The sequence below is a fragment of the Saccopteryx bilineata genome, chromosome 3 (genome assembly GCF_036850765.1).
Source record: "Saccopteryx bilineata isolate mSacBil1 chromosome 3, mSacBil1_pri_phased_curated, whole genome shotgun sequence".
Lineage (NCBI taxonomy): Eukaryota > Metazoa > Chordata > Mammalia > Chiroptera > Emballonuridae > Saccopteryx > Saccopteryx bilineata.
The window spans coordinates 103776112-103795686 of record NC_089492.1 but is presented as its reverse complement, the minus strand read 5'-3'; the positions used below and the strand labels follow the sequence as shown (position 1 = coordinate 103795686).

The window sequence follows — 19575 nt, the reverse complement described above, 5'->3', positions numbered from 1 at the left end:
TTCTGTTTTAAAACGTTTTATTTCATAGTTCATAAAAAAGGTTATGTACAAGACTCAAAAGTAAATAGGAAGGCAGCTTTTAGCCACAAATGGATGAGACAGTAGTCATTCAAACTACTGTGGAAGCATATTTAATGCACATTCTTCAATGTTATATATAAATAATTTTAACTATGCAGTCCAAGTTCTGGAACTATCAGATTTTGGGATATCAGATTCACATATATTTGACACTTGTGGTCCAATTTTAAGATTGGTAGACAATTTCAAGTTGCCTATATTTTGAGTATAGGTTTTATTTACTATTACAAATATTTTAACTAACAAAATAAGTCTTCAAAGATTTCTCTGTCCCATGGTCATATTTTTGTGATCTGGGTCCATCGGCTAATTTCCCTTCTTCTATCCTCTGTAGATACTCTTCAGATTACAGCAGTTATCCACTGTGCATCTCACCCATCTCCTTTATCTGAAATAGAGGAAAACAGAGAAAAAAATTTCAAATAATTATCCAACCTTTTTTTCTTTCTGAAAACTTAAAAAAAAAAAAAAAGGAAAGCAAGATGATTCTGTTCCATATTTATGAGATGATTCTCTTCCAATTATAAGACTGACTACACTGGCTGCATAATTCTAACCGCTGTTTAAAGAACTAAGATGGCCAGAGTGACAGCAGAAAGTGGCAGATTAGATTTTTTTTTTTTGTAAGCTAGATCTTTAAAAATGGGTAAGATTTTTATTGAACATATAGCATTTTTACATCTAGGAAGAACCAATTCATTTCTTATTATCAATCTTTTATTTTATGGGTGAGGAAACTGAAGTTCAGAATTAAGTGACTAATCCCAGATCACACAATTAGTACTGGCAGAACTGAGACATGGTAACAACTATCACACTTGTCAAACATTTTGCTCTGTGGCAAGCATGGGACCAACACTTTACACAGATTACTTTGTTTAATCCTCACACCGGAGCTGTACAGTATCCTCATTTAACAAGTAAGTAAATATAGAGGCTTCAAGAAGTTAAATAACTCTTCCTGATAACAAGTGATCTATCCCAGGTCTATACTGTTTTGTTTTTTGGGTTGTTTTTTTTGTATTTTTCTGAAGTTGGAAACGGGGAGGCAGTCAGACAAACTCCCGCATGCGCCCAACCGGGATCCACCTGGCAAGCCCACCAGGGGGTGATGCTCTGCCCATCTGGGGCGTCGCTCTGTTGCAACCAGGGCCATTCTAGTGCCTGAGGCAGAGGCCATGGAGCCATCCTCAGCGCCCAGGCCAACTTTGCTCCAATGGTGCCTTGGCTGCAGGAGGGGAAGAGAGAGAGACAGAGAGGAAGGAGAGGGGGAGGGGTGGAGAAGCAGATGGGCGCTTCTCCTGAGTGCCCTGGCTGGGAATCAAACCCAAGATTCCTGCACGCCAGGCCAACGCTCTACCACTGAGCCAAACAGCCAGAGCCTGTTTTGTTTTTTAAAAAAGTTTATTTCAAAGCTACAGATGTAGAATAAATAAGCCAGTTGGGCTGTGTAGGCTCAGGAAACAATATACAGAGGCAGAAGAAGGGCTCTTGGAGGTTAGGAGAGAAAAAGGCAGAAGTAATGCACCGGAGGGGGACAGAGAGAAGGGAGTGCCTATATTGTTCTTAACCACAAGGCACACTGTCATTCTGACTTTCTGTTATGATTCAGTTTAGGGTAGTCCCCTAGATCTGTGGTCACCAAATCAGCTAAGCCAGACAACTGATTACTATATGGGGAAAAAATGTTAGAACCTTCTAGTTCAATTAGACTTTTTTCAATATTCTTTTAAATTTGTGTTATTTGTTTAAAAAGCACATATACAATTACAAAAATACATATACAAAAATTGGTAGGTATACTGAAAATGTTATTGATGAGTTCAAGGACAAGTGTGTTCATATCTAATTCCAAGGGACTGAAACATATTAACAGATCTCACATTTAGATTTCACACTACTGTTTATGACAAGCTGGTATCCCAATGGGTTTACTAGGACATAAATTCATTTTTAACGATTATTATTTCACTCGGAGAGGAACAATAAATCTGGTGATTACTCATACTGAGTTTCTCTAATGTGAATCCACTAGAGGTCGCTTCTAAAAGACTTCATTAAATGTTAACACTTTGTAAAATAAAATTAATCGGTTGCCTAACACATTATTCTGTGAGGGAGAATTCATTATAAGCTGGTTTACCATGAAATTCGAGCAAGAAAATTTAGTTAAGGGAGCACTGTAAGACTGTCCCCTAAGACCCTATAGCCAATATTACAAAAGGACTCCAGTATAATTGAGATCTGTCAGTGTCTAGGAAGACATAGCAATTGATGATTATGAGTAAAAGATTAAACAAGGGCTTTTTTATTACGTAATTTATTTACCTCAGCCTTCGCATATTTTGCTGTTCTTTTCTTTCTGGAAATAACCTGAATGGAAGAAAAATGATTACTATTTTAGGACTGTTAGCCAAACAAAAAGTTAGTCTTAATCAGTGATTTTCAACTGGTGTGCTGTAAGAATTTTTAAAACACGCAATGTTCAGTCAGGAGCACTGACCTCTTTTCTCTTAGATCAGGGGTCGGGAACCTTTTTGACTGAGAGCCATGAACGCCACATATTTTAAAATGTAATTCCATGAGAGCCATACAATGATCCGTGTATATTACACATTATCCAATAAAAATTTGTTGTCCCGGAGGACAGCTGTGATTGGCTCCAGCTGCCCGCAATCATGAATATGAGCGGTAGGAAATGAATGGCTTGTAATACATGAGAATGTTTTACATTTTTAACGTTATTGTTTTTTATTAAAGAATTGTCGCCTGACCTGGTGGTGGCGCAGTAGATAGAGCTTCGGATTGGGATGCGGAAGGACCCAGGTTCGAGACCCCGAGGTCGCCAGCTTGAGTGCGGGCTCATCTGGTTTGAGCGAGGCTCACCAGCTTGGACCCAAGGTCGCTGGCTCCAGCAAGGGGTTGCTCGGTCTGCTGAAGGCCCGCAGTCAAGGCACATGTGAGAAAGCAATCAATGAACAACTAAGGTGTTGCAATGCGCAATGAAAAACTAATGATTGATGCTTCTCATCTCTCTCCGTTCCTGTCTGTCTGTCCCTGTCTATCCCTCTCTCCGACTCATTCTCTGTCTCTGTAAAAAATAAATAAATACAATTAAAAAAAAAAAAAAAAAAGATATGTCTGCGAGCCAGATGCAGCCATCAAAAGAGCCACATCTAGCTCGTGAGCCATAGGCTCCTGGACCGTCTTAGGTCTTCAAAATAAAAAATGACAACAACCAACACAATGTTTCGTGTTTGATTTAAAATGTTCTGCCTGCCTTGTGGTGGTGCAGTGGATAAAGCATCAACCTGGAATGTTGAGGTTGCCAGTTCAAAACCCTGGGCTTGCCCTGTCAATGCACCTATGACAACCAATTAATGAACTAAAAGTGAGCAACTATAAGTTGATAACTTCTCGCTCTCACTCCTCTCTGTAAAATCAATAAATAAAATGTTCTGTAAGTGTAAAATACACAATAATTTCAAGTACTATGAAAGAATATATTTAAAATATTGAGTTGAACCTGACCAGGTGGTGGCACAGTGGATAGAGCATCAGACTGAGATATGGAGGACCCAGGTTTGAAACCCTGAGGTCACCGGCTTGAGCGCAGGCTCATCTGGTTTGAGAAAGATTCACCAGCTTGAGCCCAAGGTCGCTGGCTCAAGCAAGGGGTCACTCGGTCTGCTCTAGCCCCCCGGTCAAGGTACATATGAGAAAGCAATCAATGAACAACTAAGGTGCCATGATGGATATTTCTCATCTCTCTCCCTTCCTGTCTGTTTGTTCCTATCTGTCCTTCTCTGTCACACAAAAAAATAAAATATTGAGTTGAAATGAGAATGTATTAGACATATTGGGTTAAAAAATAACATTATTAAAATTATTTATTTTATGGGTTATCTAAATTGACCTAATGATATATATTTTTTAAATTTACTTATGGATTTGAGATGGGGGAAGAGAGAGAAATACCAATTTATTTTTCCACTTATTTTATGCATTAACTGGTTGATTCTAATATGTGGCCTGACCAGGAATCGAACCTGCAACCTTGGCATATCAGAACACTCTAACCAACAGAGCTATCTGGCTGGGCTCATGTGTTTATTTTTGCCATCTAGAATACCTCTTTTGTAAATTATCTATCCATACCTGTTGCCATTCTTTTTTTAGTTTCCTCATCAATTTGTAAAAACTACTTATACATTATTTATAATACCCATTTTTGTTTTACGTGTTTTCCCACAGCCTGTTGATATTTTCTTTGTACAGTATCTTTGCCATACAAAATGCTAATTTCTTTTTTATGTGTGACAGAGAGAGGGACAGAGAGAGACAGATAGGGACAGATGGAGAGAGAGATGAGATGCATCAATTCTTCATTGCTGCTCCTTAGTTATTATTGCTCTCTCCTATGTGCCTTGACCAGGGGCTACAATAGAGCAAGTGACCCCTTACTCAAGCCAGCAACCACGGGGTCATGTCTATAATCCCACTCTCTAGCCAGGACCCCCGCACTCAAGTCAAATGAGATCACACTCAAGCCAGTGACCTCAGGGTTTCAAACCTGGGTCCTCTGCATCTCAGCCTGATGCTCTATCCACTGACTGCACCACGGCCTGATCAGGCCAAAATGCTAATTTCAATGAAGTCAAATAGATATTTTTTTATTTCAGATTCCAGATTTCTTGCTTTGCTTGGTTTCAAGACCACAAGGTTATATAAACACTTTCTAAATTAACTTTGATGTTTTATTTTTAAACATTTTCAATGATAATCCATTTGGAATTTGTGTATTTCAACAAGGGTGCACTGCCTGACTCCTTTCACTTGTGCTCTGCCATTCATACAGTTGGACAATATGGTGGAATGAAACGGGAATTCAACATTTGTTTTCTTTCAGTTGGATAGCCAAGCGTGATAATTCCACTGAATTGAAAATGTAAATTCTCACAGAACCCTCAAATCTACTTCTGAATTCTTTATGTTGGTAAGATTTCCTGATGCTGAAGCATCGTTACATTTCCAAAATAAACCTTGTTTGTTCACTTGATACAGTCTTCTTCTGAAGCATTGCTAAATTTAATTTGCTAATCTTTTTTTTTTCCTTTTTTTGAGGCAAGGAGAGACAGAAGCATCGAGCTGCTCCACCTCTGTGCTCCGGGACGACGCTCCAACCGAGCTATCCAGCCAGGGCTTAATTAATTTGCTAATCTTTTATGTAGAATTATTGTTTCGTATTTATCCCTTTTAACGTCTTCCAATGTCAACCTTAATTTGACTGGTTTGGGAGTTCAGGTATTTTGCACTAATCCTGGCAGGAGTGTTGAACTGAAAGACCTTTGCTGCTTGATGTCAATGTAACTCTGACCTGTGAGGTGCACACCTACAAGCTTTTCTCAGATTAGTATCCTTCCTTGCTTCACAAGGTGACTTTATAAAAGGGGATCAGAAATGCAAGAGTCATTCACTACAGAGATTTATAAAATGAGTTTTGTTTCATTTATATTATTTTGGAACATGGATGTAGCCTTTTGATATTGTCTTCTTTCCTTGAAAGAATATACTGAGGTGAAACTTTACTTGTTCTATACTCACCAGAACAACAATTCCGGCAATAACTGCTATTGTCACAACCACAATGACAGCAATAATACCAGCTTTTAGACCCTGCATTGAAAATTCAGGTGGTTTCTCATCAACATAGTAAATAGCAGTTCGACCAGGATCCAGATCCAGTTGTTCCCCATCTACTCTCAAGTCCATTTTCTTTCCAAGAAACAAGGATTCATCTTTAACCTATATTGAGAAGGAGCAAAACAATTTTAAATGTTTAAGAAAACCTGGCCACATGGTATTACATGCAATTATAAATCATAAGAACAGCTGCCAAGAATCTTTATGGCTTCAGTGACAACAATCTTATACACTGAACTTAAAAAAAACAAAACACTTTAATTATGAGAAATTTTCTTTTTTTTTCCCCATTTTTCCGAAGCTGGAAACAGGGAGGCAGTCAGACAGACTCCCGCATGCGCCCGACCGGGATCCACCCGGCATGCCCACCAGGGTGCAATGCTTTGCCCCTCTGGGGCGTCACTCTGTTGCGTCCAGAGCCATTCTAGCGCCTGAGGCAGAGGCCACAGAGCCATCCTCAGTGCCCGGGCCATCTTTGCTCCAATGGAGCCTCGGCTATGGGAGGGGAAGAGAGAGACAGAGAGGAAGGAGAGGGGGAGGGGTGGAGAAGCAGAGGGGCGCTTCTCCTGTGTGCCCTGGCCGGTAATCGAACCCGGGACTCCTGCACGCCAGGCCGACACTCCACTGGTGAGCCAACCGGCCAGGGCGGTCCTACTCTCTTTTCTTTTAGTGATTGCTTTTAGAGAGACAGAGAACGGCGGCGGGGGGGGGGGGGGGGGGGCGTGGAGAGAGAGAGAGAAGCATTCATTTATTGTTCCACTTAGCTGTGCTTTTATGGGTTGCGTCCTGTATGTGCCCTGACCAGGGATCAAACCCACAACCGTGGCATTTTAGGACAATGCTCTAACTGACTGAGCTAACTGGCCAGGGAATTGTGGGAAAATTTCAAACATATACAAAAGTAGAAAGAATAGTATAATGGCCTGACCAGGTAGTGGCACAGTGGATAGAGCGTCGGCCTGGGTCACTAAGAATCTAGGTTTGAGACTCTAAGGTCACTGGTTTAAGCATGGCATCAAAGACATGACCCCAAGGTCGCTAGCTTGAGCAAGGGGTCACTGGCTCAGCTGGAGCTCCCCACTCAAGGCACATATGAGAAAGACATCAATGAACAACTAAAATGTCGCAACTACAAGTTGATACCTCTCATCACTCTTCCTTCCTGTCAGTCCTTATCGCTTTCAAAAAAAAAAAAAAAAAAAAAGAATACTATATGCAGTCCCATGTACCTATCACCAGATTCAACAATATAAACACATGGCCAATCCTACCCTCATTCTATTCTCTCTGTCCTATCACTACCCAGCCTTCCCCAGGCCAGATGATTTTGAAGCAAATCCCAGACTTCATTAGAAAATAGCTTACTTAATATATTAAAGCTTAAGCAAACTATTTTATCACACCAGTTACACAGTATTTCTCACATAATTCTTAAGAAAATAATAGGGAAGGGCTATGTACACAAACTAAGTAACCACTAATGAGAAAGTAATAGATAAGAGTTATGTGGCCTGACCGTGCAGTGGCACAGTAGATAGAGTGTCGAACTGGGATGTGGAAGACCCGGGTTCGAGATCCCAAGGTCACCAGCTTGACCGCGGGCTCATCTGGTTTGAGTAAAAGCTCACCAGCTTGAGCCCAAGGTCACTGGCTCGAGCAAGGGGTTACTCGGTCTGCTGAAGGCCTGCGGTCAAGGCACGTATGAGAAAGCAATCAATGAAAATTAAGGTGTTGCAATGCGCAACGAAAAACTAATGACTGATGTTTCTCATCTCTCCATTCCTGTCTGTCTCTCTGTCCCTTATCCCTCTCTCTGACTCTCTCTCTGTAAAAAAAGAAAAAGAAAAAGAATTATGTGAAGATATTCTAGACAGAACAATTTGATTAAAAGGCAGTAAATATACAGCCTACCAGGCGTCCCTAAACTACAGCCCGTGGGCCGCAATGCGGCCCCCTGAGGCCATTTAGCCAGCCCCCACTGCACTTCTGGAAGGGGCACCTCTTTCATTGGTGGTCAGTGAGAGGACCACTGTATTTGGCAGCCCTCCAATGGTCTGAGGGACAGTGAACTGGCCCCCTGTGTAAAAAGTTTGGAGACCCTGACTGTGGTGGTGCAGTGGATAAAGCGTTGACCTGGAACTCTGAGGTCACCGGTTCGAAACCTTGGGCTTACTGGTCAAGACACATACAACAAGCAACCAATGAACAACTAGAGTCAAGCAACTACTTCTCATCAGCACCCCCCTGTCAAACCAATAATAGTAAAAAAAATCTACAAACAAAAGGCATAAATATACAAACAAGGAAGGTGCATCAGAGTAACAGCAAAGACAACATTTTTTTTTTTGTATTTTTCTGAAGCTGGAAATGGGGAGGCAGTCAGACAGACTCCCGCATGCGCCCGACCGAGATCCACCCGCCACGCCCACCAAGAGGCAATGCTCTGCCCATCCGGGACGTCGCTCTGTTGCGACCAGAGCCACTCTAGCACCTGGGGCAGAGGCCAAGGAGCCATCCCCAGCGCCCGGGCCATCTTTTGCTCCAATGGAGCCTCAGCTGCGGGAGGGGAAGAGAGAGACAGAGAGGAAGGAGAGGGGGAGGGGTGGAGAAGCAGATGGGCGCTTCTCCTGTGTGCCCTGGCTGGGAATCGAACCCGGGACTTCCGCACGCCAGGCCGACGCTCTACCACTGAGCAAACCGGCCAGGGCCAGGAAAGACAACATTAATTGCAGCATAAGAGCCACTTGGAGAATAGTTAAGAGATATGGTTGATCTGTATGTGGAGAACTAAATGATGAAAGATCTTGAATCCACTGAGGCACGACAAAAAATATTCATTTCTGAACACACAAATAAAACGAGAAAAATTATACTCACATCTTTTTCAAAGTAATATGCCACATCAGCTATGTCCACTTCATTCTGAGTTTTCTGAGAAGAATTCTGTACCAGATCAATAGTGATAACATCATTCTCATACTGGGGGCAAATTGAAAAAAACAAATTAATATAAATATTAGTATAACCAAAATCATGAAAATATCATTGTTCAATAATCAGAACATTCATTGCTTGATTTTCTATAAACTACATGTGTCAATGTTACTTTCCAGTAGTAGATACTTGAGTTTATCAATAATAATTTTAAAATCTTTGGGAGGAAAATTTTAATTTAAAAATCTTTGGGAGGTCTTTAAATCTATCCAGATAGCAATGCAAACAAAGATAATTACAATGCATGTTTTCTTTTCAAAAGAGAATTTTCTTCTTCTGACTAGATTTCAGAAGAAAATATTAAAGTACTGTATATTTGGTTAGAACTACTTTAAACTAGAATGCTAACGAGATGCAATTCAAAATGCAGTATGCATTTACCAGGTTCTGCTTTTAGGAAGCGAAAGTATATTCTTTCCAAAAAGTCTTTTGTAAAATGATAACTGTTTTAATCTAGAGGAATTTAAGAGTAAATTCACATTGCTTTGAAAGAGTTCCATCACACTATTCAAGTATTTTTCAAGCAGAGTTGACAAAAGTTAAGGAAGGGCTAACCAGTGGTCAGCAAACTTATTAGTCAACAGAGCCAAATATCAACAGTACTACGACTGAAATTTCTTTTGAGAGCCAAATTTTTTAAACTTAAACTATATAGGTAGGTACATTCCTTATTGAGGTAGCGCCCGTACATGGTATTTTGTGGAAGAGCCACACTCAAGGGGCCAAGAGATACATTTTTTTTGAAGGGTAAACAGGTTTTCAAAGGCTATGGAAGAAAAACCAAATAGAATTTTCTTGATAAAGTGTCCAGGGCTGAAACTATTACTCAAATGCATTTTTATTTTATTTTATTTTTTTTTCCTCAAATGCATTAAAAAAAAAAAATGCTTCCAAAAAATTAAAAAAAAAAAAAAAAATGCTTCCATCAAAAAGCCATTTATTTAGAGATTGTTCAAAGCATTAATGATTTTCTTTTTTATTGAATTTATTGGGGTGACGTTGGTTAATAAAATTATATAGGTTTCAGGTGCACAATTCTATAATACATCATTTGTACGCTGCATTGTGTTCATCAAACCGAATCAACTCGACCTCCACTACCATCTACCCTGCCCTCCACCCTTCTCCGTCTCCCCCCATCCTCTTTCCTATCTGCAGTCCCCAAGCTGTTATCTGTGTCTCTAAGTATCTGTTCTTTTCTTAATCCCTTCACCTTTTTCACCCAGCTCCATAACCTCCATTCCCTCTGACAGATGTTATTCTGTTTTTCTTATCTATGAATCTGTTTCTATTGTTTCTTAGTTATTTTGTTCATTAGATTCCACATGAGTGAAATCATGGTACTTGTCTTTCTCTTACAGGCTTATTTCACCGAGCACAATAATCTCCAGGTCCATCCACGCTATCACAAAAGGTAAGATTTCCTTCCTTTTACAGCTGAGTAGTATTCTGCTGAATAAATGTACCATTCATCTACTGATGGGCACTTGGGTTGCTTCCAAATCTTGTCTATTATAAATACTGCTGCAGTGAACATAGGGGTCCACATATTCTTTAGATTTAATGTTTCGGATTTTTGGGGGTATATTCCAAGAAGTGGAATTGCTGGGTCAAAATGCAGTTCAAGCTTTAATTTTTTTGAGGTTAACTCCATACTGCTTTCCACAGTAGCTGTACCAATCTGCATTTCTCTCAAATGCAATTTTATCACCACCAAAAATCAGACCCAAACCATACTGCTTTACCAACTTGCTTCTAAAGCTCATTTACTAAAAAACTAAAATAAAATAATAATCTTACCAGAATATTTGCAATATATTTTGAATCCAGCTGATAACGAGTTGTGATTACCTCCTTGAGTGCACTGTGAATAATTAAAAATTATGGGTTTTGTTTTAATGATGGTATGACATACCATTAAGAAGCACACTTTTGAACTAAGCAGATAGCTAAGGTCTGAAATTGTCATTAACCAAACTTGTTGAAAATTTTATGCCATTTTGCAATTATAATAATTGACTCAGGCTAGAATCACCCATTAATGCTAAACTGGTGAATTCCACTTTGATTAGAAACAGGGTATTAAGTATCTGTCCAATGATTATATTTATTAATCAAAAAGAAAATGTTACTCTACAGTGGAGAAACCTGGTGACATTACCTTAACCAGAATTCACATCATCACTACAGGGACAAGATGATATTATCTCCTTCCTAATGTGAAATATTTTGGAATACATAATATCACTTAAGTGTTTTTTCTGTCATCAGACAAACAAAATTTGGGGGACATTCTGTAAAACAACTTGCTATACACTTCAAAAGTATCAAGTTCAAGGTCATAAAAATAAAGAAAGGCCAAAACAGTGTTGACAACTAAATGCAATGTATGATCTTAGATTTGGTCCTAAGAGAATAAAAAATTGTTACAAAGGACATTAGAAAAACTACCACAATATAGATAATGTTAAACTTTTGAATTTGGTAACTGTAAGTGGTTATGTAAGAGAATGCATTTTGTTTTTAAGAAAAAATACACTCAAGTATTCAGGGGTCAAGGGACATCACATTGACAGTTTGCTCTCACATGGTTCTGGAAAAAATATAGATGCTTAGATAAATAAAGTACACATAAAGAAGAATGTGGCCCTGACTGGTTTGCTTAGCAGTAGAGTGACGGCCTGCTGTGTGGAAGTCCCAGGTTCGATTCCACGTCAGGGCACACAGAAGCTTCTCCACCCTTCCCCACTTCCCTCTCTCATTTCTCCTCATGCACCCATGGCTCCAATGGTTTAAGCAAGTTGGCCCCAGGCACTGAGGATGGCTCCATGGCCTTGCCTCAGGAACTGAAATAGCTCAGCTGCCAAGCAACGAAGCAGCAGCCCTAGATGGGCAGAGCATGGCCCTGAATGGGGCTTGTCAGGTGGATCCTGGTTGGGGCACATGTAAGAGTTTGTCTCTGCCTCCCTGCCTCCCATCTCTCACTTAATTAAAAAAAAATGTGGCAAATGTTTACTGGTGAATATAAATAAAAGATACTACAAAAATCTGTACTCTTCTTACAACTCTTTCACAATAAGGTTAAAAATATAATGTACAGTATTTTACTTTTTAAGAAATATGGCCTGACCAGGTGGCATAGTGGATAGAGCATCGGACTGAGACGTAGAGGACCCAGGTTTGAAACCCCAAGGTTGCCAGCTTGAGCGCAGGCTCATCCAGCTTGAGTGCAGGTTCACAGACATGATCCCATGGTTGCTGGCTTGAGCAAGGAGTACTCGCTCTGCTGTAGCCCCCTGGTCAAGGCACATATGAGAAAGCAATCATTAAATAACTATGGTGCCGCAATGAAGAATTGATGCTTCTCATCTCTCTTCCTTCCTGTCTTTCCTATCTGTCCCTCTCTCTGTCTCTGTCAAAAAAAAAAAAGAAATATGAAAAAGTATTGACTTGTTTTAATTTTTCTAATGTAGGATGGAAGATTTAAATACCATTGGTGCAAATACAGTGCATTTAATAATAGCACTTACGTCTGCAAACTTTGAACATCATAAGGTTTTTCTCTCATTTTGTGTTTTAGTTCAATGATGATCCAGCTGTAAAGTAGAAAGATAGTATTAACTATAACAACTCAGACTTCTATATTATTTTCTTAATAAGCTAGAAGTAACAGAAAAAGGATCTATGCCAGCAGTTCTCAACCTGTGGGTCGCGACCGGGGTCGCCTAAAGCCATCGGAAAATACATAATGCATATCAGGTATTTACATTCCGAATCATAACTGTAGCAAAATTACAGTTATGAAGTAGCCAACAAAATTATTTTTTGGATTGGGGTTACCACAACATGAGGAACTGTATTGCGGGGTCACAGCATTAGAAAGGTTGAGAACCACTGATCTATGCAATAGATGTGCCTTTAATTTCTTCCTTGGCCCCCACATATCTTTTATAAAGAACTTATCCAGGAGGGAACACTCTTTGTAACATTGACCCTCTGACCTCTGGCCACAACACACAAGGTCATGTGAAGTCAAAGCTTACAGTATAAATGAGCAAATGTATAAATAGCTTAAATAATTCATACACATTTAATGCTAATCCAACTTTAAAATACTAAACAGTGTTAAGTAAAAATATAAAAGGAAATTGTTTATTATGCTACCATAAGAAAAAAAACTAAAAAGTAAAACTATATTGCTAGTATATTAAAAAAATATCTCTGGAAGGTTACAGAATAAACTGGTGACTTCAGTTCTATGGGGGTAAACTGGGTAACTGAGGGACTGGGACAGGATGGAGACTTTTCGCTCTAAACCTTTTTCTATTTTTTCAATTCTTAATCATCAGATCGTATTACATATTCAAAAATAAGTTTAATTAAACAAATCTGAAAATCATGGAAATAAGTAACATAGGCAGCCCAACTCACTAGGTCCTCACTCGTTCAGAGCAGGTTTTTTCAGTGTCCTTATCTGTTCTTCTGACCCCAGCAGTGTTCACACACCAGCACACGGTGGTGCCATTGCACTGTTTAGCTTTAAAGTGTCCATTCTCATCACAGTCAGGATCATAGAGCCCATCATTATTCTGAATAGCATCTTCAGGTTTCGATCTTCTCCCAGTCTTTGAGTGAGTCATTTCTGCCTTCATCACCAAACATTTGGCAGCCACTACAAAAAATGCTTAATGTCACACTGAAAAATAACTGCAGTTTTATGCTTAAGGAAAAGAAATTTTAATTTAACTTCAAATTACCAGGACCAAAGATTACTGTAGACTTACATGATGTTCCACACTCTTTCTAAAAAATAAGCTTTCAAATATGAGATATTGATAAAATAACATGATTTAGATTTCTGCCAATAAAGGGTTTCCCAACTCAAAACACACCTATTAAAGAAATACAAGACAAAATAAAGTTTAAAGGTAATGCAGATAGTCTACTCACGTTTTGAGCAAATGACAGTATTTTGTGTACCAACTGAAGTACACTGGCATTGACCATTCGAGTTCAATGAGCAGTTTGTGGTCAGTTTGTAATTTTCACAATTACATTCTAGAAAATAAATAAATAAATCTATTTTAAAATGTGAATTCAACCATCAATTCTGGTGGCCCAACTAAATTATGTTCTGACGATAGTGCCCAAATTACAGGGACAAAGCCTTAAAAAGTGGTCCTGCATGTTCTATTTTTCAGCTATAATCAAAGTGGCTAACATAATTTGTATATGTTATATAGACAGTCTAATTTGCATGCATTCCAGTTTTGACTTTTTAAAATTGAGAACACAGTACTCCAAACATATCTACCGTAGCCTTTCTGATACTCCCAGTGTTAGCTCCTTCCCTCCTTCCTGTCCTGCTAAGATAAACAAACCCTTGCCTGTCAAGTTACTGACTCTTCTTCCAAAAATCAAAAATCAACAATTCCAATCATAGGATTTGTAAATAAATCACATTCCCTTCTTCCCACCCCTATTGATTTTCTTATTAAGAGATGCTTGCTTTAGGGCTTAATGGGAACATACTCAGCTCTTGGACTCCATTATATCTTAGAAAAATTGTCCTTCCTTTTTTTTTTAAAGAACGGGCATTTTACTTGTATGTCAATGGATGAAAAGGAAGAGGGCCTAAGGTTAGAGCAACAGGAGAAGACACGATTCTGATTAAGATGCCACAGAACACTCTGTTCTGCTTCCTGTTGGGGGGCCTCTTCAGAAGACAGCAACCACACTCATGGCAAGGATTTGGCGCTCAATAGTTCAGAAGCCCCCAGGCAGACAGAAAGAAATACATTCTGTGACAAAAGGTGGAGTCCCTCATTTGTACAAATTGGATTCATGATAAATTTACCAAGACAAGAATTCCACACAAAGGGTTTCAGCCTTCACCTGAAGATCATGAAAAATATGGTGGGATCCACAGCTTCCTGATAAACCACATACTGATACCAGAATAAAAAGTCCAAAAAGGCATCCATATTGGGGAAAAGATGTAATAAAAATGCTTGGATTAGAAAAAGCACGCCCTGGCAGTTGGCTCAGTGGTAGAGCATCGGCCTGGCCTATGGATGTCCTGGGTCCTGGGTTCAATTCCCAGTCAGGGCACACAAGAGAAACAACCACCTGCTTCTCCAACATCCCTCCCTTCTCCAGCAGCCATGGAGCTGTGCTTTGAGCACATACGCCCTGGGCACTCAGAATGGCTCTGTGAAGCCTCCTCCTCAGGTACTAAAAAATACTGCTCACAAAAATTAGGGGATATTTCAAAATGAACATGAAGTGATAAAAAAAAAAAAGCACTTCATTTTATTTTATTAAATGAGAACATCAGAAAAGCAGACAAGCCTGACCTGTGGTGGCACAGTGGATAAAGCACGTTGACCTGGAACACTGAGGTCACCGGTTCAAAACCCTGGGCTTGCCTGGTCAAGGCATATATGGGAGTCGATGCTTCCTGCTCTTCCCCCCTTTCTCTCTCTCTCTCTCTCTCTCTCTCTCTCATTCTAACTCTCTCTCTCATTCTAACTCTCTCTCCTCTCTAAAATGAATAAATAAAAATTAAAAAAAAAAAAGAAAAGCAGACAAGTCATAAAAAGTTCAATTATCAAATGAAATGCAAAACCAACTTTTACTTCATTGGTAAAAATGCATTATATTAATACAAAAGACTGAAAGTACTGGAGTATCTGCACATTCCTTCCCTGATCCCCTAATTTTTTGTGAGCAGGTAGCACAGTTGCAAGTATGGCCTAGAAGGGCAGAGCATGGGCCTCAGACAGGGACTGATGGGTTGATCCTGGTTGGGGCACATGCGGGAGTCATGCGAGTCTATCTCCCTCCTCTCATTAGGAAAGAAAGAAAGAAAAAGTGCACACTCTGCAAGTTCACAAGGACAACCTTTCAGTGAATATAAAACTGAAAGTGGTTCAAAATTTGATAAGAATCAAGCCCCTGAGGTTACGAAGACTTCCAACAGGACATGGCTCACACCTGCCTCAAGAGCATGGGGTAGTTGGTAGTGAGGTGGCATCTGAGCCCCATGGATCAGAAAGCAATTAAGTCTTAATTACCAGAGCTGTTTCAGATTAAAAAGTGCAAATCAAAAAAAAAAAGTGCAAATCATTTTTATTTCAAGATGGTGAGAAAGTGTCTCATTAAAATGTATTTTATCTTTTGGGGGGTTCTTCCCCCATCTTTTTCTTTATAAATGACCGATCATTTTAATTATTTTTATTTATTCATTTTAAAGAAGAGAGATAGAAAGAAAGGAGGAAGGAGCAGGAAGCATCAACTCCAATCTGTGCCTTAACTGGGCAAGCCCAGGGTTTTGAACCGGCAACCTCAGCATTCCAGGTCGACGCTTGATCCACTGCGCCACCACAGGCCAGGCCTTTAAAATGTATTTTAAATGCTAGTAATTTTTAAAAATAAAGTAAGTAAAAAGATGCCACAGAACAGTCTGTTGAGGGACAGCTGCCACTGGCACAGTCTCAGTGCAAGGATGTAATCAAGGATTTTCTTTGGCCTTAGTCAGTTGGCTCAGCAGTAGAGTGTCAGTCAGCATGTGGAAGTCCTAGGTTCGATTCCTGGTCAGAGCACACAGAAGCGACTATCTGCTTCTCCACCCCTCCCCCTTCTATTACTCTCTCTCCTCCTCCTGCCATGGCTAGGGTGGTTGGAGCAAGATGGCCCTGGGCACTGAGGATGGCTCCATGGCCTAGCCTCAGACACTAAAATAGCTGTTGCTGAGCAATGGCCCCAGATGGGCAGAGTATGGCAGTGTAGGGGGTCTTGCTGGGTGGATCTGGGTCGGGGCGCATGCGAGAGTCTGTCTGTCTGCTTCCCTGCCTCTGACTTAATAAAAAAGATTTTTCTTTTAGCACCAGCTACCAAATCTTGGCCCGGCTGGCTGGGGGAGGACCTGTGCAAGTGTAAGGGAAAATTATATTTTCAATTGAATTTGGGAGCATCTCAGTATGCAGGTTTCCTCACTAAATTAAACCCTGGTACCTACCCATCCCGAGTATTGGTATCGGTTTAAAAGCTATAGCCCTGATTATCATAAGTCAAGTTACAAAATTTTAACTTGAAATTGGTAAACCCACCTAATTTGTCTGGCTAAGAGAGTGAAATCATTAAAAACAATAAAATAACATGACAAACCAAAGACTTTTAATATCGACTCTTCATGTCCCAAGTTGGCTTTAATTAAGATGTATTGATTTTAGGGGGGGAGCAATGAGAAGTATCAATTTATATCTGCTTCTCTTTAGTTGTCCACTGATTGCTTATTTTATGTGCCTGGACCTGGCAAGCCCCAGGTTTTGAAACAAGGACCTCAGCATTCATTCCAGGTGGAAGCTCTATCCACTGCACAACCATAGGCCAGGCAATTTTTTTGCTGTTTAAATTATAATCAATACTAGCCACCTATATAATCTGACCAGCACTAAACACTAATCTTTTTTTTAATTAATTAATTTATTCATTTTAGAGAGGAGAGGGAGAGACAGAGAGAGAGGAGAGGAGAGACAGAGAGAGAGGAGAGGAGAGACAGAGAGAAAGAAGGGGAGGAGGAGCTGGAAGCATCAACTCCCATATGTGCCTTAACCAGGCAAGCCCAGGGTTTCGAACCGGCGACCTCAGCATTTCCAGGTCGACGCTTTATCCACTGCACCACCACAGGTCAGGCTAAACACTAATCTTAATATTAGGATCACAAATGGAGAAAGTACAGTGGCTGTCCTCAAGGAGTTAAAATCTTATACAACCTTATACCTGCGTAAAGCACATTTTTTATGTCCAAGTAACGTCAAATTTAAAACACATACTTTCTGAACAGACCAATAGCAGCTATCAGCACTTTAAAGTGATTTAAGATTTAAATATTTAACCCCGGAAAGAATCTAGAATATGAGTTGATTAAACTGCATTATTTTGAAAGTGTAATCAATTAGGCTATGTCCTGATGGTGACGGTATAAAAACCTTCCCAGAAAACTATGGCCAATTGCCATGTCAACTCTGTCCACCATATTACAAATGATAGCAGCCAAGATGTTTTTAACCCAGAGTAAGAAAAACTAAAATCAATCTACAAGTCCGACATTTAGATAATGGTGTGACCTTCCACAATACAGAGTGATCTGTCACCATTTTAATCGTGTTTTCAAGAATAAAGAAAATGGAAAACTCTGGATGTGATGTGGAGGCGGGGAAATCAAGATATAAAACTATGTATTTAGATTTAGGGCAAAGTTTAGAGCAAAGAAAAACACACCCAATTATTAATTATGGGATTCTCTTGAGGTGGCGGGATTACGAGTTTTTTACCCTTTAGAGTTATCGATATTTCCGGATTCCCTACAATAAACTTGGCATTACTCATATGACCCTTAGAAAAAGGAAAACATCTACACACACATCTCATAGTCAAGATCCAGGCGGACTTTCTCCCGCGCGCAGGCTGGGAGCGGCCCCACCGGCCTCCCCGCAGCCACCTGTGTCCTCCCGAGACCGACAGCCGGAACCCGCCACAGGTGGTCCGGGAGGGGTGGACCCGTAGGTCTCCGTCGCAGACACCCCTCCCGGCCCGAGCTGGTTTCGGCCACTGCATAACCCCAAGTGCGCCCCAGCCCTAGTCGCACACACAGAGTCTGAAGAATCCCCGGACATGGCCACTCCGTTCCCTGCCAGGGGCCACTTCCCTAGAGAGGACTGCAAAGCCGGCAAGCGAGGATGCTCCCTCCGGCCCGCGCGAGTGGGCGCCTTCCCGCCGCTTCCGCCCCGCCGTCCGGTCTCCGGACAGGAACGCAAGGCAGCCCCCCCCTTCCCCACAGTCTCCGTCTCAGGTGCCGGGGCCAATGCTCCCCCACCCCGAGCCCAGTAATGCCGGTCCCTACCTCCCTGAGCCGCGGCCACCGCCGCCGTCGCCACCGCGAGCAGTAGCCCGAACGAGAGGACCTGGGGGAGCGCCATGCTGCGCGCGCGGCGAGGCGGCCGGGGCTCCCCGGTGGACGAGCTTAAGGAGTGGGCGAGAGGAGCTTGCCGGCAGGCCGGGAGGCGCGAGGCGTGGGGCGCGCGAGCGTGGAAAAGATCGCAGCAAGATGCTCCGGGTGGAGTAGACGACGCGCGCTCACTGAGGGACTGCGCAATCTGGGCGCGGGGCGGGGCGCAGCGGACCTGCCGGACCTGGCGGCCCCGCCTCCCGGCGCCAGTCCGGGCTGTTCACCTCAGCCCGCGGGTTCTCCGCCATGAGTCACCCGAGGGCGGGGGCGGGGCGGGGGCGCGGAGGGGGGGCAGGCTCCCCTCCCCCACCCTCTGCGCAGTAGTGGGGGCGCCACTCCTCTCCAGGTGTGCATCCTCCCCGGCAGGGCCACCAGGTGCTTTCTCCCTCGGTGGCCCGTGGGAACAGGGAAGGTAATGGGCTGCGGCTAGGGACATTAGTGGCCACAGAGAAGGTTTGAAAAATACTGCGGCTTGCTTTTATCAGAGAGAGCACTGCTTTGAAACGTTGAAGAAATGGGGCATGGAGGAGAGAGCAAAGCAGCTAGGAAGAGGAACCTGGAAGCTAAAGTGGAATACAAAGAGAAGCGGAGAACCATGGGACCACAATAAAAAAAGTTTAAAGAAAAAAAGCCTTTGAGCTTTACCTAGCAGTTTACTTGTAGTCCTTTAAAACTAGAAAAAAAAAATCTTCCTGGCTTGTGGGGGAATGACAAATTCGTGCTTTATAATTTTTCTAAATAATTCTTTTTCCCTTTTTAGCCCTTGGAGATATAAGAAAATTTGT

General features: G+C 41.4%; 1 protein-coding gene and 1 pseudogene across 1 annotated transcript; one reads left to right on the top strand and one right to left on the bottom strand.

The window, feature by feature from the left end:
• On the bottom strand, positions 1 to 18946 carry EPCAM (epithelial cell adhesion molecule). Its single transcript, XM_066267071.1, has 9 exons — positions 18686 to 18946; positions 13729 to 13836; positions 13210 to 13450; positions 12309 to 12374; positions 10579 to 10642; positions 8662 to 8763; positions 5686 to 5886; positions 2410 to 2454; positions 1 to 469 (listed from the first exon to the last, which is right to left on the bottom strand). Exons 1-9 carry the CDS (start codon positions 18759 to 18761, stop codon positions 437 to 439), a joined length of 936 nt encoding a protein of 311 aa, XP_066123168.1. The 5' UTR covers positions 18762 to 18946; the 3' UTR covers positions 1 to 436.
• On the top strand, positions 14519 to 15850 carry LOC136328678 (large ribosomal subunit protein uL30m-like; annotated as a pseudogene).
• Positions 18947 to 19575: the final 629 nt, after the last annotated feature.

Coding starts and splice junctions, on each gene's coding strand:
- EPCAM (XM_066267071.1), bottom strand. CDS start 18,761: ATGGCGCTCCCCCAGGTCCTCTCGTTCGGGCTACTGCTCGCGGTGGCG. Junction 13,837..18,685: donor GGTGGCCGCGGCTCAGGGAG/GTAGGGACCGGC, acceptor TTTATTTTCTAG/AATGTAATTGTGAAAATTAC. Junction 12,375..13,209: donor TCTGAACGAGTGAGGACCTA/GTGAGTTGGGCT, acceptor TCTACTTTACAG/CTGGATCATCATTGAACTAA.